The sequence below is a fragment of the Mauremys mutica genome, chromosome 1 (genome assembly GCF_020497125.1).
Source record: "Mauremys mutica isolate MM-2020 ecotype Southern chromosome 1, ASM2049712v1, whole genome shotgun sequence".
In the NCBI taxonomy this organism is placed as follows: Eukaryota; Metazoa; Chordata; order Testudines; family Geoemydidae; genus Mauremys; species Mauremys mutica.
Window position 1 is genome coordinate 208,229,011 of NC_059072.1, and position 25,247 is coordinate 208,254,257.

The window sequence follows — 25,247 nt, forward strand, 5'->3', positions numbered from 1 at the left end:
ATGTATTTATAGAGAGATATCTCCCCATAGCCTTCTTTAGCTTAGGCTAAACAAGCCAAGCTATTTGAGTCTCCTCTTGTAAGGTGGATGATCCCCGATGAATGGAAAACCTTAGTAGCCCTTGTCTGCATCTGTTCCTGTTTGAATACATCTTTATTAAATATGGGAGACCAGAACTGCGCACTGTATTCCAGATGAGGTCTCACCAGTGCATTGTATAATGGTACTAACTTCCCTATCTCTACTGGAAATAGCTTGCTCGATGCATCCTAGGTCTGCATTAGCCTTTTTCACATCTGCATCACATTGATGGCTAATAGTCATCCTGTGGTCAACCAATAAACCCAGGTCTTTCTCCTCCTCTCTCACTTACAACTGATACGTCCCCAGCTTACAGGAAAAATTCTTGTTAGTCCCTAGATGCATGACCTTGTATTTTGTGCTATTAAATTTCATCCCGTTTCTATTACTCCAACTTACAAAGTTGTCCCAGATCATCTTGTAAGATATTCTGGTCTTCCTCCTTATTGGCAATACCTCCCAACTGTGTGTCATCGGCAAATTTTATTAATACACTTAAACTGCCTAAGATTTCCAAAGGGGACCACATCTCAATTTGAAAATTTTAGGGGTCTGCAAATGAAGAGGTTGAAAATCACTGTTCTGTGGTGCTGCCAACAGGGAGCTCAGAAGCAAGATATAAACTCTGTCCTTTCATGCTTGTATTAAAGATAGCTGGGATCTCAGAACCAAACTTTTGGTGTTCAAATGTTTCAGATTTCACGTGATTTAAACTAAATATGGCTAAATATCCAATATATCTGTGCATTTATAAAGGTGAGTTAACGCTAGTTGAGAGAGCTTCATGCTAAGCAACAGTTGTTTAAAAAAAAATAGAAATACATGAAATCTAGTGCCTTGGATTTTTGTTCAGTGTTTTTTCGAGATCACACTTGTAGTTGCATCTTTTTTTGAAGGACCTAAAAATATCCAAATCACCTCTTTAGATGCAGAACGCAGGAATTACTTTTCCTTTTGGTACTTTAGGTGTTGGTGGTGATTCTTTCCTTTTTACTAAAAACGAAACTACGCAATAGGCATGCTGAGCTATGCTACCAATCCAAAATTTGATTATGAACCAAATTTAAAAGCTGAATTATTCTCCCATTCCAGGGTGTTATAAGGCAAGCTAAGGAAAGGCTGGATCTGTAAGTCTTGGAGTTTTCTTTCTTCTCGGTTTACACTATCACAGGATGAGGTTGTTCTGTTCACTCGGTGGTGACAGTTCAAGTTGAAAGGCAGAAAACCTTCCACACTTCTTACGAGTCCATTCCTTTGTTAATTTACCTTAAATGCCTTGGGATGACATTACCCCCAATCTTAACTACATTGGGATTTTTTTTTGATTGTGTGAATTCATTGTGTTCTAGGTTTTGGATAATCTTTGTTTTTATAGGTCTAAAATTTGACACACTTAAAATTTTGATCTGGTGAGCACTATTCTCCAAATGGTTTATTACTGATTGTTTGGTTTCCTATATCAAATATACAATTTGATTCTACTCTGAGCTGCAACACTAGTTACTGATGTCATTTTAATGGAGAGGTGGCGCTCAAATGATGGGAAGAACAATGTACTGAATGGAAAAAAAAAATCAATGGCTGACTCATGCTCTATTTTAAAATGGAGCAAAATTGATGTGTAGTAATTAGACGATAAAATCCTGTGGGAAAGTAAAAAGTTCTTGAGGTTCTAAGTTTATATTATGAAAAGTAACTTTTTAAAAAAAAATGTAACTTAAGGAGTATTGAAATGAGGGATGTAGCCTTTACTGTTTTGTAATTTTATATAATACATAATAAAACAGTTCTAAAACTAAGATTTTTTTTCTGACCTACTTGATCTTTTTTGTGTGTGTGTGTGGGGCGGGGCGACACGGGGGGGGGGGGGGGCGTTAAATGGTTTGGGCAACATCCTATTATGTCTTGTTGCCAAGGATGTAAATGTCAGCTGGATACTGTCATATTGCTGAAAATCAGTTACTGTTTTCTCTGCTGGATTGTACATTTTGTTCTATTTATCTTGTTTCATAGTACAGTGGCATTAGTACCTAGCCTGTCTTGTGTAAACTGATTGAAGTTTTTGGAGGCTGTTTGGTTTTTGTGATGTTGTACAACATTGGACTGCTAGCTGTAGCTGAGTTTTTCTCACACCTTCTGTGGAATTTTGGGACAGTTATATGAATGGTGTTTCGTAGAGATATGCAATAACAAGAAGTTATTTTAAAGCATTTTTCTATACAGCAGTGTTATCCATGCATCCAGTATGAAAATTAGTCTCTTAAAAATGTAACTTGTCCATATATATTTTAAAAGGGAACTTTTAAAAATATGGGTCTCTTTAATTTTAGGTGCTGGAGATCAGAATTTATTCACTTCTGTATATCCCATGCTTTCTCAGCAGCTTCCAAAAGAACCCATGGAATGGAGAAGGTAGAGTATTTCCGCCTCTCTTTCTTCCCCATTGCTCTGTTTTTGATGCACATGGTTGGATTTAGGAAAATGTGACTAATAATGTGACACTGTGCAGTGAATTGTGTTGGTTTGGAAGCTGAACAGGAGGAAAGATTTCTGGTTTTCAGAGCCAATTTTCCTTGAACTCTGGATGTTGGGCCATTTGGTATGTTTGTTCCCACATTTAGCCCAGGCTGAATTTTAAAATCATAAAGGAATTAGCAGCACTAAAGATTAGTTTTACTGGTATTTCCAGGTTGCACTTTGGGCAACCATGCTTTGAAGATAAGCCTGGTTCCTGCTTTAAAGGGCATATGGGAAAGACTTAAAAATAGAATTGGGCTTTGGACCCTGTGACATCCACAGCCAAAGGCCACCTCTAATTTTGGCAGAACACAAGAACATGTAAAGGAGAATCTTTTTAAAATGAAAGCTGGAAGTTTCCAGCCCTTTTCCTTGCAAAGAGAATGTGTCTTATTTTCGGAGAAAACAGATGAATTTTTGAATTGATGCTACACGAATCAAACCATAAAGAACACAGTTAAGTTTTGTGAGGTTTTTTTAAAAAAGCTACATTTGTAATAAATGTTTGCCCTGTCATTTCTGTTCTGCTTTTAGTTTTGCTGCTTATTTCTCAATTACTAATGGTAATTCTTTTAAAATTCTGCATAGGTCTTATGGACGTGCTCCTAAGATGATTCATCTTGAATCTAATTTTGTTCAATTCAAAGAGGAGCTGTTACCCAAAGAAGGAAACAAGGCTCTCCTGACTTTTCCCTTCCTTCATATTTATTGGACAGAATGTTGTGTAAGTATTAGGAAAATATTAAGCATGAACCATGCACATAATAAGGTATGAGAGTGGGATTGAAGATAAAATAATCTCTGCCCTGTCCCAGTTTGGTAAATGGGATGTGCTGATTCTACAATCTGTCCCCTTATTCCTGTTGGTTACATTTGTTACTATCAGGGTCACCAATGGGTGAGGGAGTTGCATTGTCCTAATATGAGACAAGTTTGATGTTATCAGATGGCACTTGAGAAGGATGAAGCCTTGGGGAACTTGAGTTTCTCAAGTGCATTAAATCACCAAGTTAATCTGTTGTGGTTTCTGCTGGAAGGTGAGGTGTGAAATGGTATGCAATATACTAAAACTAGCAGATTAGAACATAAAAATGGCCATGCTGGGTCAGACCAAAGGTCCATCCAGCCCAGTATTCTGTCTACCGACAGTGGCCAATGCCAGGTGTCCCAGAGGGAGTGAACCTAATGGGTAATGATCAAGTCATCTCTCTCTTGCCATCCATTAACACCCTTTGACAAACAGAAGCTAGGGACACCATTCCTTACCCATCCTAGCTAATAGCCATTAATGGATTTAACCTGCATTAATTTATCTAGTTCTCTTTTAAACCCTGTTACAGTCCTAGCCTTCACAACTTCCTCAGGCAAGGAGTTCCACAGGTTGACTGTGCGCTGTGTGAAGAACAACTTCCTTTTGTTTGTTTTAAACCTGCTGCCCATTAGTGATTTCCTAACTTAATGTGCAAATCTGTGTTTTATAAATTAAGACATTACAGGCGATCTGGGAATTATGCCTCCTTGATAGTGGGGAAAGGGATGGAATGTGAGGATGGTATAATGAATGCTTTTTAAAGTATTGATGGTGAACTAAATAAAGGAAAAATCCTGCTCTGAGCATCTAGAGTTATTTGAAAAGTTAACAAAATAATAAAGGTAACCAGAAGAATGTTAAGAAAACTAATAAAACGTGGTCAATATGTTATGGATTAAAATCTAATTAAGTAACAGGTAACAGTCATAGTGCATGGCAACATGTATGACTGCATAGTTTAATGTGGGGCACAGTGGAAGTCTGTTTTGGGAACAATTGTATTAGTATATTGGTTTGAAGGAGATAGTAGCCAATGACTTGGTGACACTTAGTGATGTTTGTTTAATAAACACTAGAGATGGGTTAATAACACCAAAAAACCCTGCAGGTATTCACTATAATATAAAAATGAACTTTTTGACTTTTCTGCTGTCCCGGTACACAACTTTTTGTTTGTTCAAATGATCGTGGAAGGTAATCAAGTTTGTCTTGCATAAGTTTTCATAAAAAGTAAATTTTAAACTTGCCCACTTGAGCATTTGAACTGTAACTTATATTCTTCTTTGAGTGCTTGTTCATGTCAATTCCAATCAGGTGTCTGTGTGCACGATGGCAAGAAGATTTTTCCCTTAGCAGCATCTGTCGGGTTGGTCTGGGCGCTCCAGGAGTCGCGCCTTCATGGTGCCTAATGTATAGCCCTGGCAACCCACCACCCCTTCAGTTCCTTTTTACCACCAGTGACGGTGACTGGAACTTCCCTTGGCTCTTGCTCAGCAAGTTTCTTCGTTATTCCGTGTATATAGTTAGTTAGTTGTTGGTAGTACTCCTCCAGTTAAAGTTTAGTATAGTAGTTGGGGGGGAGGGTCCCCCCCCTCCCAATCTGGCCATGGCGCTGTGGCATGCAACAGTCCCCGGGATTTAAGAACTACGTGGCTTGTGCCAAACCCATGCCTAAGAGTGGTCCGCACTTGTCGTGTCCTAGGTGCCTGGGGGAGACCCATAAAAAAGATCATGGCAAGATCTGCTGCGAGTTCTGCCCAAGGACACTTAAAGAACGGGAACAGTGGCTGAAGGTGATCCTCATGGAGAAAGCCTTGTGCCCCCATTTCTGTGGAAACATCAGATACAGGTATTCCTATACCTTGATGACTGGCTGATCAAAGGCCGATCCAGGGCTCAGGTGGAAGCTCAAGTGGCATTCATCAGAGCTACTTTCGAGAATCTGGGCCTCCTACTGAATGAAACTAAATCGACTCTGTCCCTGGTCCAGAGGATAGAGTTCATAGGGGCGGTTTTGGACTCAAGCCAGAACATTCCTCCCACAGGTGAGATTCCAGGCCCTCGACGCCATGATCCAGGGACTCAGGCAGTTCCCCACCACCACCGTGAGAAATTCTCAAATTTCTCAGCCACATGGTGGCCTGTACATACGTGGTTCGGCACGTCAGACTCAGGCTTTGGCCACTTCAGTCGTGGCCTGTGTGAGTGTACAGACCTGCCAGGGACAGCTTGGACAGGACCGTGACCCTGCCTCGCCCTATCCTCGACTCACTCCTATGGTGGGCGAACGCTCAGCGGGTGTGCTCAGGAGTCCCCTTCCCTGCCCCACAGCCATCCCTGATGCTAGTGATGGACGTGTTAGACTTGGGGTGAGGAGCTTATCTGGGGGACCCCAGGACACAGGGCCTCTGGTTACAGACAGATCTGAGTCTTCATATCGGTGTCAGGGAGCTCAGGACAGTACGCCTAGCATGTCAGTCATTCTGCCTGTATCTAGCAGGCCAGTGTGTATCGGTCGTGATGGATAATATGACCGCAATGTTCTATATCAACAGACGGTGGTGCACACTCCTCTCCCCTGTGCCAGGAAGCCCTCAAATTATGGGACTTTTGTATAGAGCACTCAGTCAATCCAAAGGCGTCGTACCTTCCAGGGGTCCAGAAGTAGCTGGTGGACTGCCGCAGCAGATATCTTCACAGCCACGAGTGGTCCTTTCGCCCGGACATTGCATCTTTGCTCTTCCAGAGGTGGGGCTGTTCCCTGATTGACCTCTTTGCCATGCGACGCAACAGGAAGTGTCAGCAGTTCTGCTCCTTCCAGAATCACAGTCCGGGCTCTACAGCGGACGCGTTCCTCCTCCATTCAGGGGAACCGCTTCTATACACTTCCCACCCATACCGCTCCTCCACAAGGTCCTGCTCAAGATCCGCAGAGACCAGGCTCGGTTCATTCTCATAGCACCAGCCTGACCCCGCCAGCACTGGTACACGTCTCTCCTAGACGTATCAGTCGGAGCCCCGATTACCCTGCCATGTTTCCCGGACCTTCTCATGCAGGATCATGGGCGGCTCCAGCACCCAAACCTGCAGTCGCTGCATCTCACAGCCTAGAGGCTCCATGGCTGAATACTTTCAAGCTCTCTGGTTCAGAACAAGTCAGACAGGTTCTCTTGGGCAGTAGGAAACCCTCCACTAGGGCCACGTACCTAGCGAAGTGAAAGAGAATTTCAATCTGGTCAGCTCAGCATAACTTTTCCCCGGCGCTAGCCTCAGTGCCCCAGATTTTGGATTACCTTTTCCACCTAAAGCAAGACGGTCTTCCCTTGTCTTCCATAAGAGTATATCTAGCTGCCATCTTGGCTTTCCACTGAGGGGTACAGGGCCACTCGATTTTCGCTAACCCCCTGGTCAGTCGCTTCCTGAAGGGCCTTGACAGGTTGTACCTGCACATCTGCCAACTGGTTCCTGCTTGGGACCTTAACTTGGTCCTCTCTAGGCTCATGGGGCATCCCTTTGAGCCTCTAGCAACATGCTCCCAGCTCTACCTCTCCTACAAGGTCGCATTCCTGGTGGCAATAACTTCAGCCCAGAGGGTGTCTGAACTCGGGGCTCTAACATCCGAGCCGCCCTACACCATGTTTTTTAAGGACAAGGTTCAGCTCAGGCCCCATCAGGCCTTCCTCCCAAAGGTGGTATCGCAGTTGCATATCAACCAGGACATTTTACTCCTGGTTTTCTACCCCAAGTCTCATGTGAATAACAGGGAGCAGAGGCTCCACACTCTCGACATCCACAGAGCGCTGGCCTTTTACATCAAAAGGATGAAACAGTTCAGGAAGTCGGTACAGTTCTTAGTTGCAGTAGCGGACAGGATGAAGGGCCAGCCTATTTCGACACAACACTTTTCATCATGGATTGTGGCCTGCGTTACCAGGTGCTAAAATCTAGCAAGGATCCCAGCGCCCCCGATAATGGTGCACTCTACAAGGGCGCAAGCTTCATCAACAGCTTTCCTGGCTCAAGTCCTTGCCCAGGAAATTTGCAGGGCAGCAATGTGGTCATTGATGCACACTTTCACCGCACACTATGCAATTACCAGGCAGGCCAGAGATGATGCAGCCTTAGGTAGAGCAGTACTCCAGTCAGTGGACAGCGCTGACCCCTCCTCCTAAATTTGTTTGGGAGTCACCTGAATGGCATCGACATGAACAAGCACTTGAAGAAAAAACCTTCTCATAACTGTTGTTCTTCGAGATGTTGTTCATGTCCATTCCAATACCCACCCTCCTATCCCTCTGTTGGAGTAGCTGGCAAGAAGGAACTGAAGAGGTGGCGGGTCGGCAAGGCTATATATTAGGCACCATGAGGGTGCAACTCCAGGGGGCACACAGGCCGACCCGATGGATGCTGCTAAGGGAAAAATCTTCCGGCCATCGTGCACGTGCATGCGCACACACCTGATTAGAATGGACATGAACACCACATCTCAAAGAACAACAGTTACGAGAAGGTGAGTAACCATTATTTTTTATAGTGACACTGCTTGACTCAGCAGGAGTACAGGAGTTCCAAAACCCTTTCCTAGAGCCCTGGCATAGTGGAAACTAAACTATACAAGGATCTGACCACATCCTTGGCAGCAACACAATGCATACATGCACTGTCCCATTATGAAAATGGGAGATAGTTCGCACAGCCAGTAAATCAGAATTTAATCTGTTACAAGAATCATGCTTTAGATCAGGTTTGTGATCCAAAAATGGAAAAATTTAAAACTTCCTAATATTGCTTATCTGCAATGTTTCATTCACCAGGAGTTATCGTCATTATAGGAGAAATTCCCATACAATCAAAAAAACAGACACTAACCATCTGACTTGACCAGTCACAACTAACCGACACAACTTTGCATCGTGAATATTCATAACAATATGTTCATAGTTGATCTGTAAAAAAGAAAAAAGTTACAGAAAATGAGTTACTTCAGTTGTTTAAATTTAAGTCATTGAAGATACAAACAACTTAAAGCTTTCCAGCGGTGTTGGAAAACCCAAATGCCACTGCATTGTTGGTGTATTAGAACCAGAAAATGAAATTAATCAGTCTAGTTTCATTGTCTTAATTGAATCAAGTTCCAAATTTCAGTGAGTTGTTCAGGGTAAATTTGATTTTTAAAAATCTTTCATTTGAAAGAGTCTAAAGTAGTAGTAATAAAGTAGTCAATCGAAAGAATAAAACCTTACCTTGACGTTGTCCTTGTTTAACTTCTCAATAATCTGTGTCACTAATTCCGTTCAGTATCATTTGAAATGTTTTTTTCCTGTTTTAACAAAATCTTTCAAATTTGTCCAGATTGTCAATTTGATTTGCTAATTCATTATTTATAATCCCAGGATACAGAAGTGTACAAAGCTACAGTAAAGGATGACATCACCAAGTGGCAGAATGTTCTGAAAGTGCACAGCTCTGTGGATTGGTTAATTGTGGTCGTTGAGAGTGATGCAAAAAAAAAGAACAAAACCAACATCCTTCCCCGAACATCTATAGTAGATAAAATAAGAAATGACTTCTGTAACAAACAAAGTGACAGGTAAGGACTATTGTTTATAATTGTAAAACTAGTTTTCTGGATAATCAAAGTTTTTCACTTAAAAGAATAGTAACTTCCCTGATGCCTAACATTAAGCAAATGGCATTGGTGAGATGTATGTCCATCTGTCCCAAAATATGAACCAACAGAGGAAAAAGTTTTTTGCTGCATCTTTTCCTGAATTAGTAGTGGTTTGGAATAAAAATTTAAAAAGGAAGGGTGGGGGTGGGTGGGTGTGTAAATAGTAGTTCTGTAGGGCTACAGTTAAATTCTGGATGTTCACCTCTTCCAGAAAAGATAAAGGCTTTAAACATGCTGAAGCTATATCTTTGTAGACACTGATTCAGAATTAATGAAGTAACCAAAATAAATTTTCAGAACTTCAAATCCTTGGTTTTTCAAGGTTTATGTAAACCCATCACCAGTGAGCCAGAGGAAAAGTACAAGAGTAAAGTCTTAGGCCATGTCTACACTATTTAACTTAAGTTTTGTCAATGATCATAAGTCACTTTAATAACATCAGTGGAGCATCCACACAACATTCCTTGTGTAAGCTGAGCGTATCCACAGTCACTGCTTTTTCATTGACAACGTTGTATCAAGGTAGCTATCTCACTGTGCAACTTTCCACCCTCTGCCACTGGGAGCTGTGGGAACAGATCACGGTGCACCATGGGGGCATGCTCGCTGTCGCATGATTCATTGTTTTGTCCCATCATTCCATGGGCTTGCTACTTCGTTGTGTGCTGTTTTTCAACAGTCCATGTAAACTGTACGCCTGCCACCTCTGTCTGGCAGCATAATTCCTGAGCTGCTGATCAGTCTGGTGATGAGCATTATGAACACAGTGTGGCTGGTCTTGCAGTATTTCATGAGCTGTGACAGAGTGAATCGGTGATGCCTGCCCTACTGTCTTCCATGGAAACAAATAATTGAAAATTGCTGCAGGCGTTCATGGGCCAGTTTGCCATGGTGGACTGTCGGTACTGGACTTGAGAAACAAGCACTGAGTGGTGGGATCGCATCATGATGAATGTATAAGATGACAACCAGTGGCTGCAGAACTTCTGTATGCACCGAGCCACCTTCCTGGAACTGTGTGGAAGTATCCCAACACTGCGATGCAAAGACACCAGAATGAGAGCTGCCCTCACTGTGGAAAAGTGAGTGGCGATCGCTGTGTGGAAGCTGGCAACTTCAGACTGCTACCAGTCAGTTGCAAACCAGTTTGGAGTTGTAAAGTTCACTGTGGCGGCTGCGGTGATGCAAGTGTGCAGGGCCATTAGTAACCTGAGGGACCGTGACTCTTAGTGATGTCCAGGACAAATAATTGATGACTTTGAGGCAATGGGATTCCCTAATTGCAGGGGGGGAAACTCGTATCCCAATTTTGGCCACAGACCATATCATGACAAAGTATATCAACCCAAAAGGGCTACTTCTCCATGGTCTTGCAGGCGCTGGTGGATTACTGAGGCCATTTGTCTGACATCAGTGCAGAGTGGTCAGGGAAGGTGCATGATGCACGCATCTTTCAGAACACTAGACTGTATAGAAAGCTGCACACTGGGATTTTCTTTCCAGACCAGAATATTCCACCAGGGAATGTGCAAATGCCCATAGTGATCCTTGGCAACCCCAACTACTCCTTGCTCCCATGGCTCATAAAGCCTTACACCAGGAACCTATACAGCAGAGCTTTTTTGTCTTTTGGATTTCTAAAACGTTTTTAATTGATTTTGAAAATATAGAATATACTCATTTTGTAATCTTGTCTTTTGGAACACGGATTTAAATTTCTTTCTAAACCTATCATAAAGTGTAGGACTGGAAGAGACCTTGATACATCGTCTGTTGCACTCCCCTCCAAGGCAGGACTAAGCAATAACTAGACCATTCCTGACGCGTGTCAGGACCCTCCCGCCTACCAAACAAATGCTTCCTTTCTATCTACAGTATGCTCAAGGCAGTTCAATATACATTATCATTTTAACGCTCTTACTTTTTGCCTCCATTGACTCTGTTCTTAGCTCATACCATTTACTAATAAGTCTTGAATTGATGTTGAATAGAAATCTGAGTTTCCTTGCTCTTTTGATTTGACATTGTTTACAGTAGTTAATTGCAAGGGCTATTATAAGTTTATTTTATGTCTGGATGTTACTTTTTATTCCCACAAAATAATTTCTATCAATATCTTTACAGATGTGTGGTACTGTCTGACCCCTTGAAAGACTCTTCCCGTTCTCAGGAATCCTGGAACGCCTTCCTGACAAAACTCAGGACGCTGCTTCTCATGTCTTTTACCAAAAATCTAGGCAAGTTTGAAGATGACATGAGAACTTTGAGGGAGAAGAGGACTGAGCCAGGATGGAGTTTTTGCGAGTATTTCATGGTCCAGGTACAGACTTAAAGAAGAAATTTTTAAAAAAGTGTTTAGTCCTTTTGCTTTGTTGAAAGCATTCTTTTTGGCTGTATTTTTTTAGATCAGGCTCCTTTTTAAAAGAAATAGAGGCTAGTATTATGGCAAAACTTGTCACTATTCTTGCCTGCAGTGTTTTTTGTGGTGCTGTGTTCACCTGTTCTGTTCAGGCTTCTGTGTGTCTTAGGACCTTGGACAGCAGAAAGGCTATGGATTAGATGTGAGCATAGATTTTTTTTTAATAAGCATTTTATTAGCTGTTCCATTGCCTTTGTGTAAAAGTCTTAAAAATTAAAATATATTATGGCTGTGCAAATGAACCCTTCTAGTTAAAATATTATACCAATGTGCTCTACATATTACTAAACTTTCTTTTGCTTAGAATGTTATCAGAGCATAAATGATCTTAAAGTTATTTTTTTTAAATGGAATCATGTAATTCTCTGGAGAGAATTCTGTTTTCAGATGTTTTGAATTTCCAGATCTGCATGACTCCTAAATGTATCTGATTTGTTCTAATAAACATTTAAACACTTACAGAAAAAAACGGCACATTCAAATTATAACATTAGGGATTGATTTGATGTGTGATGCCATATAGTTTTGAGTTTTTGCATTATGTAAGATTGGTCCCACCACCGCTTGAGACTTCTTGCCTCCCCACTTACCACCTTCTTCTCTCCTCCCCCTCTCCCCCCCAGGCTCATTATGTAACACACAACCAGGTGGTTGGACAGGAGAAGTCTCATTAAGGTGGAATTGAGGGTGAAAATACATATCAGTAATTTAGAGTAAAATAACATTATGGGGATGTTGTTGCAATTATCCCAAACCTAAGCGTGCGCCCGCAGCCCTGGAGTTCTCTGTCCCCAGCAGGCACGTGGCCGCGGCTCCTCTTGAAGCCGGAGAGAAGCTGCAGCCCTGCGCCTGCCGGGGACAGAGAGCACCGGCGCCCGCAGCCCTGGAGTTCTCTGTCCCCAGCAGGCGCAGGGCCACGGCTCCTCTTGAAGCCGGAGAGAAGCTGTGGCCCCGTTCCTGCCGGGGACAGAGCACTGGCGCCCGCAGCCTCGGCGCTCTCTGTCCCCGACAGGCGAGGGGCCGCAGCTTCTCTCCCCTGCTGGGCACTAGGCGGGGGCACATCAATGCCCCGGCGGGTGCCATGGTGTTGGGGACCACTGGTATTAGGCCTTAAAGGGGAGCCAACTTATGATCGCGTTATATGTGATTTCGCTTTATGGCGGGGTACGTTATTGCGAGGTTTGACTGTACCTTATTCATAGTCATGTAGGCTGAAGTTAAAAGCTGTTGCATTATTCTGTTAACCCTATTCAGGATGGAAAGAGAGGTGACACCAAGTGCTAAGTTTCTCAAAGGACCTGTTTAACTAATTTTAACTCCTAAACTCATCAACAGATTTACTTGTAAATTCCCAGGAAGTTTATTCTATGGAGTAAGTGCTGTTGTTTGGGGGAAAATAGATGGAATTTTTCATACATAACATATGTTGAATCCCTGCTTTAAGTGTAAAACCAAACTTTAATTGTGGAGCTGCAACTAGTGTCTCCATAATATAAATAGAATGAATAAATTATAAGAACATTAACAGTGTTTTCTGGAAGAGGTGAGTTTTATGAGCTTCCTGAGAGTTAAGGCTTGTTCTAAATATTTTATTATAGTGAGTAAGGGCTTGTCTGTACAGGAAGAATTTACCAGTATAATTATACCACTATAACTTTTCATGTGGACAGGCTTACTGTAGTTTAGCTTTTTCCCATTTAGCTTTGGAAGCAGTATAGGTTAACTTGGAAAAAGGCACTCTTATTCTGGAATTAGAGTGTCCATCAAGGGAGTTATAGCAGTATAATTAATCGTAACGTTACATTGTCCTGGGTATTCAAACCCTCAGAGACAAGTTTGGAGAATTCCTTTTGGGTTAGTGAGTCCTTTTCATAGTTAATTTTTAAAATCCACAATATTGACCGCAATACATTTTGATAACTTGTACCTTTCTTTTTCTGTGTGTTTAAAAGGAAGAGCTGGCCTTTGTCTTTGAAATGCTGCAGCAGTTTGAAGATGCCTTGGTGCAATATGATGAACTTGATGCCTTGTTCTCTCAATATGTTGTTAACTTTGGTGCTGGTGGTAAGTGCTTTAAATCAACAAGTGAATGTGTGCAGCAGATTAGTTAGTTCCACTCTTTGTTCTGCTCAGGACCAAATTAAAGTAAGACAGGGCTCTAGGCACAAAGTATATGGTTCTGCCATACCCTTTCCTAGGGTGGCAGCAGATTTCAATTAAGATGAGACATGATACTTGGAGCTATTGTTTCATGCTCGCTCCAGATTCAGACAGACAACAGTCATACTCCGGTCATGTGTTCAAGCTTTCCTGTGCATCCGTGAGGTCTAGAAACATAATGAAAGCTGAGATTCTGGTCTCATGTGACTCCCAAGAACTGGGGGCCCTAGCCATGGGTCTAAAGTACCTATGTCTTGATCTGGCCCTTGTGCTGCTGCTTGTTCCCAAAGCTTGCTATTGAGTCATTAAAAATCAAATATCCCAGCATGCTATTTTGAAGGCTTCCCATTGAATCGAATATGATTTTTAAACAACATGCATGATTACAGGCTACCTTAGACACTAGCTAAAATGTGCTTTTCAAATTAGATACAGTAAGGAATTCTAGACACTAGAGTTATGCCATGCCCAGTTAATGCATGTGTATACAATTCTTTCCTTGTATACTTAATATAAATTGTTTTCTACAAGCAGCATGAGACTTGAGTTCATTTCAGTTTGGCAATAACATGGGATACATACCTTTCGAGAAGTGTCAAGTAATGTGAAATCAATCATTTTGTATAAGATGTTATGATATTTCATAATACAACATGAGGTGTTCATATACCACTAAGTGTAGATGTAAAATACAAAGATGTATGGAACACTTTCCCACTAACTCACTATAAGTTATTTGTTTAAAGGCAGATGACTAAAATAAGGGACACACCTATCATGGTGAGGTGTAATTAATGGATGTTCAGGCAGATAAAGTTGCTCAGCTTTCTAGCTGTAATTTCACTTGAGATTTACTTTAATCATCCAGAAATACATTGTAAACCAATTGTCTTACAGCTTATAGCTGTCAGGTATTTAGGTCAACATTTTAAAAATTAGGTGCCTAATTTTAAGTATCTAGAGTAAGTAATGGGAGGTGTGGGTGCCACTTTTGAAAATCAGGCTGCTTATGTAGGTATTTGAGTTAAAGTTTGGCCCTAACATTGTTGTGGGGTTTAAAAAAAAAAAGCCTTACTTTAAAATAATGGGTTTGGAGGTTAACTGTATATTTGTTTACTTAGATGGAGCAAATTGGTTGACATTTTTCTGCCAACCAGTGCGGAGCTGGAATGGGTTGATTCTCCGTAAACCAATAGATATGGAGAAACGAGAGCTAATTCAGAATCAAGAAGCCACTCTACTAGACTTGCGCAGTTACCTGTTTTCTCGCCAGTGCACGTTGCTGATCTTCCTACAGAGACCATGGGAGGTGTCCCAGCGAGCACTAGAGCTTCTTCACAACTGTGTACAGGAGCTTAAGCTACTAGAAGTGAGTTAGTGTAATATAATTCATTATGTAAATAACATCTCTTGTTCAATAATAACAGAGGTTTCTGTCCAGTTGTCACTCACTGCTAACACATTCAGCACTCCTAGTGTACTACCAATATAATGGTGTAAAAATGTTTCTAATTGTAATATTGCTACAATATTACATGTACATTACTATACGTTTTAAAATAAATATCTACCTGTGAGGATCATGACCTACGTGGTGGGAGGGTCTCAGAGCAGGGACTCGAGCCAGAGTCCAAACATTTTCACAGCAGTGAAACAGTCCTGCAGCCTGAGCCCCACATGAGCCCAAGTCGGCTGATATGGGGCAGCCAGGGGTTTTTCCTTGACGTGTAGCCATATGGATGGAGACTGCATAAAGGTTTGTTTTTTGGAGGTAGCATTATGATTGTCTTGTATTGTTAAAAGGTTCTGAGCCTTATCTGAAAAACTAATATCAATTTACTATGAAGCTGATAGTCATTCATATGCTTCTTTCCTGAATTCATTATCAATGTCATGATCTATTGCCAATAATTAACTTATATGTGGTAACAAATGTATAGTTGTGTGGGGAATAGGGCAGGAAGGCTATCTTCTTGATATGTGGGCCAGCAGCTCACTTCAGAACTGTGTGTGTGTGTCTACTACTGAGTGTTATACCGTGGCTTTATCGGGTATGCTGGGGGGATAAATTTTGACCATCCCCAATGTATATCAGGTGACCAAAGTTAAGTATTAGTAAGCTGATCATATATCAGTTTTCAGGAACAGTACTATGTCATTATGGGAAAATGTCTTCCTGATTAATCAAGCTTGTGATTAATTCCTTATTAGTCTTATCCTTGCTATTGTAGCTGCAGATACTATTCTTAGTCAAAGTTAATCCTTCTGATTGTTTCTAAGATACCATGGTAGTGAAAACTCCATGAGATAATTATTAGTTGCACTAAAAAACACTTCCTCTTCTCTACCTTAAATTCGGTGCCTTAGAATTTGATTGTCACGTTACTCATGTAGCCCAACACAGAGTAAGTAGGAGTTCCCAATGTATTTATACCATTTGTTGTTTAATATGCTTTTATCAGATTTTCTCTTACCAGATTGAGCAAACCTAGGGTTTGTCTACACTACCATTTAAGTTGATGTAACTTATGTCACTCGGGTGTGAACCTCCTACCCCCTGGAGCAACGTACGTTTCATCAACTTAAAGCGGTGTCTGCACAGTGCTATGTCGGCTGGAGATGCTATCTTGCTGACGTAGCTTTCACCTCTAGTTGAGGTGGAGTAATTATGCTGACAGGAGAGCACTGTTCCATTGGCATAGCATGTCTTCAGATATGCTACTGCAGCGCCGATGTAGCGGTAGTGTACACTAGCCCTCAGTCTTAATCTCCTTAAATGGAAGCTACTTTCCATGCAGTGCACCTCTTCCCCAGTCTCTCAAGCTATGTTCTAATATGATCAAGCAATTATTCATTTCTCAATGACCTGTACTGTTTATCTTCAGGTCTCTGTTCCTCCTGGAGCTTTGGATTGCTGGGTATTTTTGAGCTGTTTAGAGGTCCTACAAAGAATAGAAGGCTGCTGTGACCGAGCACAAGTAGATGCCAATGTTTCCCACACAGTTGGCCTGTGGAGCTATGCCACTGAAAAGGTAAGCAAGCTGATGTTTGTTACGGAGACATCACTTGAAATGTGCCATGGCTCCGTGATAAACTGGGACATGTTTTATTGTGAATCTAGAAGTTCTTTAATACACTGATCCGTAGACTAGCTTGGTAGTACTTTGTCGTGCTACCTGATATAATCAGGTTTACATTTTTTTCTATTTCTTCATTGGGAGGCAAGGGCTGAAGCACATGCTTAGCTCTTTGATGTAGGGAGGGAAAGAGAAGTGCTTCATGTTGCTAAGCAGTGACTGCTCTAGCTAATCAGTAGTGGTACTGATTAGCTTTGAAATGAACTTAGGAAGTCTGTCAGCTGAAAGGAGGAGGGTGCTGTGAATGTGTTGCAAGAGGACAAACCCTGAGCTGAATAAGAGCCTCTACTCCTCCAGACTTTTTATTTATATTTTGATTTTTCCCCCAACTTCCAGCATATTACGGATTTTGTAGAAATCTAGTTACAATATAGAAATCATGGCTGTTATATAATTACAGTAGACATAATTAACCTTCACTGTAGTTGACAATGTTGGCTTCAATAGCCCACTTATCTGCTACTCTCCCAAGTTGCTGGGAACTCTCACATTTTCTTTTTATTAATTACTATTTTTACTTTGTTTATAATGTGGTACCTCCTAAAATCCCCCATCAGGATTAGGACTCCATTGTTCTAGGTACTGTATAAACATAGGAAGACAGTCCACACCCAGAAGAGCTTATATCCTAAAAAGGCAAGACTAAAGGATAAAATGGAAAAACATACAAGCAAAATAGTCAAGGAGGTGATGGGTACATCATGCTATTTACAAGCCATTATTACAATGTATAACTGTTTATATTAAAACTTTTGGGGGATGCCCTTGGCTTTGAAATAGGGTTGAGGAGTTAATTGTTGGAGTACAGGTGGAGTGGATAAATGGGGAGGGAGAATGTTGAGAAACATAATGGGCAGGGAGAGGTTAGTCTGTAGAAGGACTGCAATGTTAGAGGCATGGAGTGAAGAGCACCAGAACCAATGGCAAAACTGCAAAAGAGGTGGGATTACAAAAAGTCCATTTAGAACCATTAAAAGAAAATATTATTCCACACAGTGTGAAATTTACTACTTCGAGGGGCAAGACAAGTAATGAGAACTTATTATAAAATAGATTGGATAACTTGTTGATCCAGTAACCTCTGTTATGCTAAAATGACAATCTAATTATTCACATCAGAAAATAATCACCAGGGTTGACCTTCAGTCAGATAGCATCCTTTGACACAGAATTTAGCAAACTACCCCCAGTTCAGTCCCATAATGATCGGTAACTATTCAGCTACATCTTTAATGGCACTGTGTTGGTTAAAGGCAGCCCTGCTGATCATCTCTGTTCAAGAAGAAATGTTTCATTTCACATACAGCATTATATAAATAATTAGATGTGTTATGAGTTTTCAGTCTGTATAGCCACCCAGTCCGTACATTGGAGGCTCTGGACATCATACAGTTTTGTAGTTTATTTTTTTTTACTGAAACACAAGACACTAATTAACTATTATAAACCTGGTATTTTAAATGCACCTGTCTGTTAGTAACTGCCAGGTAGATCAAAGTTGTTCTCTATACATTTAAAAAAAAACAAACCCAAAACCCCTGGATTTAATAAGTATTGATATATCAGGTGTGTTATAAAAATAAGTGCTGAGTGTTTACATTTTAATGTCTTTAATACCAAAAGTTATTGACTTGTAAATATAATTTAGTCTTAAATAAGATTCCTTTCAGCTTTTCAAGTAAAATGCTACGCCACTTTTAGAAGGCTCTCCTGTCTGTCCCTTGAGGAGATAATTTTAATAAAGGTTTTATAAGTGTAGTAATATGACAATAGTATTTATTATCAAAACAGCCTGTACCGATCTGTTGGGAGTCATGATGTAGAAGACCTTTGTTAGCAAGGCTTTTTGTATGGATATTCGTAACTTTTTGAAACAAATATTTATGGCATGTATTTATTTCCATAGCTAAAGTCCCTTGGTTACCTGTGTGGACTTGTGTCAGAAAAGGGACCTAATTCAGAAGATCTTAACAGAACAGTTGATCTGTTAGCAGGCTTGGGAGCAGAGCGCCCTGAAACAGGTACTACCAAAAACATATATACTTTATGTAATACCTTGCTATCTGTTTAAGTATGTGGTGGCTTCCGTCTTAGATTAGCTCTTTAGATGGGCAGAATTAAATCCTGTTCTGTAGGTGGATAAATGTACATGTGATACTGTGGGGGTGAAGGGAAAAGGGGGAGCATATGTTCTTTGAGTGGTATAGTGTGTGTATTTCAATATTTTTAAAAAAAAAATTAATTATAACCCTTTAATGCGTAGTGTGGCTTTCCCAGTTATATATTAAATTTATCAACATTATGAGGTGCCACAGCAGACATCTCTGATCACTCTTGGTTCTGAATTATACTTCTATTGCTGCTCCTGCTACAAGCCTTAAAATTAAAATTCAGTTTGAGAATGAAACAGAAGAATCCTTATCTGATATTGTATACCCTGTATATAACTAGGGTTATAAAGTGACATCATTGTACTGTATTAGTCAGCACCACGTAGATTTAGTTGGCCTTGTTTCTGTATCAGTCTGAATCTCTAAACAATTAATGGAAAAAAATCCATATGTTAAATATCTACTGGTACAATTAGTGTATTTGTACTGTTTGCCAAATGCTGAGATGTAATTCTACTTTTGCAGGTGGGATAATGAGTGAAAGGGAATCCAGCAATATGCAGTCTACTGCAATTCCATTAAAAGCGAGTTTTCCCTTTTATAATTTTTGACTTGCTGCAGTTGGTAGTTTTTTTTCCTCACCAAGTGTTTGGAGTGACATAAAGACGTTAAACCAAACAACTTTTTTTAAGTTCCAGTATTGCAGACTTTTCTAGTAGAATGCAATACTTTAAAGTCATTTGAGAGACTAAAATACCATATAAAGTACAGACCTGAAGAAGAGCTCTCTGTAAGATCAAAAACTTGGCTCTTTCACCAACAGAAGTTGGTCAAATAGAAGACATTACATCACCTATTTTGTCTCTCTAATATAAAGTGCAGAAGCTTCTCATACTGTTTTTTATAAATCCTAAAATGGGTAAGTATGAGAAGTATTAACCTTGTTAAGATACAGGGGAGTATCTAAATATAATTTTATGTTCTGACAGATTTTGGTGAATGTGATATAGAACAGTATTTTTAAAACAGTGTAGGGAAGTTTTCTTAGCTGCTGTAATGTCATTTGAATTTTGACTGGAGCAACATGTAGTGGTTAGTAAAATTAATGCTGTTAACTAGACATTTTAATTTAGAATTTGAAAAAACAGGATTGTTACCTAAATAGTCTGGACCATCTTTAACTGTAACACATAATATAAAAATAATGTTGTTCTCTCTCTACATTTGATTATTGCATGTTAAAACAAAAATCTGTTTGTAAGTCAGTATCTTTTTCACTTTATTTTGAAGCCAACACCGCACAAAGTCCTTATAAGAAACTCAAGGAGGCCTTATCATCTGTAGAAGCTTTTGAAAAACACTACTTAGTAAGTATGGCGTAAAAGTATTTACACTGTAGTAAATATACATACAGAAAATGGTGAACCTGTTATGTATATTCATAGAATGGTTAAGGCCATCATTTTCAAACCTTGGGTACCTAATGTTAAGGTCTCAAATCTATATTTTGGCACTTATGCAGTCTGAGGCCTGGTCTACACAGGGGGAGCAGGGGGGGGGGAAATCGATCTAAGTTACGCAACTTCATCTACGTGAATAACATAGCTGAAGTTGACGTACTTAGATCGACTTACCGTGGTGTCTTCACTGTGGTGAGTCGACTGCTACTGCTCCCCCGTCGACTCTGCTTGCGCCTCTCACCGAGCTGGAGTACAGGAGTCAACGGGAGAGCACTCGAGGGTTGTTTTATTGTGTCTAGACTAGATGCAATAAATCGATCCCCGCTGGATCGGTCGCTGCCCGCTGATACGGCCAGTAGTGAAGACATACCCTGACATTCAAATGTGCACACTATTGTTTAGTTAGTGTCACAATATGGAGTTGGGAGCCTAACATTAGTCACAAGGTTTTGAAATTTTTGGTTTAACTTGAATACCTATTACAATGGGGATGTAAATGGATTTGTAACGTCATATGTTCTAAAAAAAAAAAAAAAAAAATTGGCCATACTTTCAGAAACTATATATTATTCTGATCTTAGATTATATGATGGATAAATTAGATCTGTTCAGGAAACAGTCTGATGTTTGCATCCAGCTTTTCAGGAAATTTTCTTAAGCTATGATCTTAAATGGAATTTTTTTTCCTGAGTATAATGTTAATCCTATTGAAACTGATGACACTCAGCATAGGTGTAAGGGTTGGAGATAGCATGTCTTGTTGAATGATCAAGACCTTAGTTGTATGTTAAAGAATCATAACTTGTTTGTTTGTAATGTGGTATCTCCTTTTCTCTATTATGGAGCCACAGTAATAATTCTGTAGTTATATTTGTAAGCTACTTAGTATTAAGTCAGACTTTTCACGTCACCCAATTTTTTTTCTTTATGAAAAAACTCCCTTGTGCCTGAAACTTGTACATACTGTTAGGCCAGTGACATTTGATATGGAAGAAGTTGAGGGAAATTGAATGAGTCACTTTTAAAATATGGGACTTTGAAACTTGTGCTCTTTTTTTCAATTTTGTAAAAGTATCTCAAAAAGGGTTTGGTCTAAACACTTCAAATTTGCTGTTCTACATTATTTCTCAGTAAGATCTAATGCAAATTAGTAAACTAATAAATTTTTGGAATGACAATGCAAAAATTTGAATTGAACTTCTGAGAACTTTGTAAAGGTCTCTAATCTCTGAGATCTTGCAGAATTTAAGAAATTGTAAGCTAAATAAATGCCTGCAGAGCTTGGAAGTTACATTAGTGAAATTCCTTTGTGCTTCTGGCTACACAGAACTTGAATGCATTAGAAATTCAAATAAGTAATTAATGCACACTGTAAAAGTGTATATATTTCCAACCTCAGTTGCAACAATAAATATAATTTGAAATTGAAGCACATTCATATTTTTATAATGAGACCTTTCTATTTACTGACAACACAATATCTAGATAATATCTATTTAATTAAAATTAGAAAAGTAAGGAATTTTCCAACTAAAACTAGGAATTATGGATGTTGAAACATTTTGAAATATTCATATACACTTTAAGTAATGTTGTAGGGTTTTTAAATTTTGAAAGTCAGAAAATGCTGAGCTACAACTCCATGAACTACTTTCTCTGATTCTGTAGTGTCCTAATTAACAGAGATTAACAAGTCTCAACAACTTCAGAAACTTTTTCATATCAAGTGTAAAATCTACTACACACATGTTGGCTCCTATCTTTTTGTGTGTATGTAACTGAGATGTTTATAGCCAGTATGTCTACAATTGACAATGTAGGGATGTTTGATCTATCTCAGCAGTTCTCAAACTGTTTTAATGGGGTCGCCACACCTGGCATTAGACTTGCTGGGTCCCAGGGCCAAAGGCCAAGCCCCACTGTGTGGGGTTACAGGCTGGGCTTCAGATCCTCTCACCCACCCTCCCCCTCCTACCCAGGGCAGCGGGGCTTAGTTGGGCTCAGGCATTGTACCCCCCTGCTGAGATTGTGTAGTAATTTTTGTTGTCAGAAGGGGGTTGTGGAATGAAGTTTGAGAACCTCATCTGTAGGGTGGGGTAAAACCATCATGAGATGTTAATGAGAGAAAGATGGGGTTTTAGTCTGTATATCGAGACTCCACAGGGAAGATCTTAATTGTGAAATGTTGAATGAGAGAGACTGTCTTTAGACTATGTGGGAGGTGAAATGTTGCTGAACATAGCAGGAAGGGAGGGTTGTGTTTCTAGCCTGTATATGGATAGAATGATATAAAATGTTGGTATCCGTGGTCCAGAGTGGATGAGGAGACTGAAGGAGTTGGAGTTGCCAACGTGTGATATATGTGGTGGTTTTCTGGTTAATGTGTTTGTGAAGGAGAGGGGTCTGTAGCCATATTAGAAATTTAGCTGGGGGAAGGGATGGAGAGCTAAGGAGACTGACCAGCAAGTTGTGACTGTGCAGGGAATGGGGCTCAAGGGTTGCTTGTCTTCCAGCAGAGTGCCTCAAACTATTTAACTAGATAAATGTTTCAAAATATATCTATGTACAACTTTAACTCTTCGGGCAGGTCTATACTTACCTGCCGGGTCGACGCGTAGCGTTCGACTTCTCGGAGTTCGAACTATCGCGTCTAATCTATACGCGATAGTTCGAACTCCGAACACGCTCCCGTCGACTCCGGAACTCCACCACCGCAAACGGTGGTGGCGCAGTTGACGGGGGAGCCGCAGACTTCGATCCCGCGGTGTCTGGACGGGTGAGTACTTCGAACTAAGGTAGTTCGACTTCAGCTACGCTATTCGCATAGCTGAAGTCGCGTACCTTAGTTCAACCCCCCACCCTAGTGTAGACCAGGCCTTAGTTCTTTGTTTGGGAATTGCACCTGTTGATTGAGGTTCCTCTCTCACAGGGGCGGCTCCAGGCCCCAGCATGCCAAGCGCGTGCTTGGGGCGGCAAGCCGCGGGGGGTGCTCTGCTGGCGCCGCGGGGGCTGCAGGCAGGGTGCCTTCGGCGGCTTGCCTGTGGGAGGTCCACTGGTCCCGCGGCTTCAGTGGACCTCCCACAGGCACAGCTACGGGAGGTCCACCGAAGCTGCGGGACCAGCGGACCTCCCTCAGGCAAGCCGCCGAACGCAGCATGCCTGCCGTGCTTGGGGTGGCGAAATGCCTAGCGCCGCCCCTGCTCTCTCATTCAGATTAAACTTATTTCAGAATAGGACTAGTTACATGATCTTTCACTCCAGCAGTACATGCACACATTTCCAAGTAGTGCTGCATAATGTTTGATTAAAAACCCAAATGACAATTCTCTTGTACAAACTTGTAATGAGCTGATAAATGTGAACAGGATGCACAAAAATCTAGCCTAGAGGATAACAGAATACTGTCACCTAGAAACGTAGTCACTTTAAAAATGAGTTAGAAGTAGTTTCAATACTACATCTGCCCTTAATCCCTGTCAGTTTTTGTGGTATTAAAATCTCATTGTCCTATTTCAAAAGATGTTTTTCTTTCCTCTTTTGCTGTGTGTAATACCGACATAGAGGGTTACTGATTATACAGGGAAAACAGTGATGGTTACTTAGATGCAAAGTTTTCCCAGGTGTAGAAAATCTGCCCCCCCAAATCCTTTTTCCAATTTCTTTCAGTTGTAGTAGTAATAACTTGTTTCAAGACATTTTTATTTTAAGATGATGATTGTCCCTTCAAATAAACTATCATAATTGTGTGGCATTTCCCTTGTGAAGTATCTGTGTGCAACTGCTAAGCAAAATCCTATATGAAAATCAGCATATAATTATGTTCACTTTGAACTGTTCATTGGGGTTTTTGGTTCAAGAATGAATTCTTTTCTGTTCCATGTTTTGCACTTGTTAAATTCTTGTTTCTTTACCTTTAAACAGGATCTGTCCCATGCCACCATTGAAATGTACACAAATATTGGAAGAATTCGCTCGGCTAAACTTGTTGGAAAGGACTTGGCAGAATTTTATATGTAAATGAATTTTTAAAAAGTCTTCTAAAAATACCATAGTGTTGAAAAGCTTGGACACAGTCCCTAAGGGAAATTAACTGTATTCTGAAAGGTGCATTTAACAATAGAATATTTTTAATAGTCCAGGTATGATTAATACAAGTATTTTAAATAGGTTTTCTTTCAGCAATAAAATACATTATACAAAAAACTAACGAGATACACTAATAATCTGTCATGCCAAACCACTATACCCAAAATAATAATCAAGCAGTCCGACCGCTAGCCATCCTACATTCTTCAACTAGGAAAAATCACCGTAGGCTCTGCTGTGCCCAGGAGGACAATGAGTTCCATAGTTAAGAACTGCACAGAAAATGGATGCAACAATTTACAGCCCAAATAACAAACTATAGAATAAATTTATGCTGCTGGATTTAATATCAAAGGCCTCTAAAACAGTGGTTAGGTGATTTCCCCCCCCCCCTTTTTGGGGGTGGGGTGGAGTGGGGAAATAATAAAGATAACTATCCACATGTGCTGAGTAAACAGTTAGTAGTGAATTTTTGGCTCTGAGCCCTCCTTCCTTTTTGTTTTTTATTAACTGGCTGATCGCCATATCCCTTGCACCTACTCTAGGCTAAAAAGCTTTCAGGCATGGTTTCTAATGTGATTTCCAACACGTACTATATGTGTAATATGAGTTTTTATTATTAATTGCAATATGCGCAACATTAAATTACACTGGAAGGTAAACTAATGTGCAGTTAAGCTCTGCTGAAGAGATTTTATTAATGCTTCCCATTGTACATTTCAGGTAGTTTCAGAGTAGGGCGGTGTTCTACTGGAGCTTGTTTCTCCATCATAGTTAATCAGACCTTCCAGCCA

General features: G+C 40.4%; 1 protein-coding gene across 1 annotated transcript in view; it reads left to right on the plus strand.

Annotated features, from left to right (window-relative positions):
* The window catches only part of TRAPPC10 (trafficking protein particle complex subunit 10), a 90,548-nt gene that overhangs the window by 23,671 nt on the left and 41,630 nt on the right, over positions 1-25,247 (plus strand). The window contains exons 2-11 of the mRNA XM_045002616.1: positions 2,412-2,493; positions 3,187-3,322; positions 8,803-8,999; positions 11,205-11,400; positions 13,452-13,563; positions 14,781-15,028; positions 16,545-16,691; positions 18,703-18,817; positions 20,198-20,274; positions 24,289-24,380. Coding sequence (XP_044858551.1) covers positions 2,412-2,493; positions 3,187-3,322; positions 8,803-8,999; positions 11,205-11,400; positions 13,452-13,563; positions 14,781-15,028; positions 16,545-16,691; positions 18,703-18,817; positions 20,198-20,274; positions 24,289-24,380 — 1,402 coding nt within the window. The remainder of the gene's footprint in view (positions 1-2,411; positions 2,494-3,186; positions 3,323-8,802; positions 9,000-11,204; positions 11,401-13,451; positions 13,564-14,780; positions 15,029-16,544; positions 16,692-18,702; positions 18,818-20,197; positions 20,275-24,288; positions 24,381-25,247) is intronic.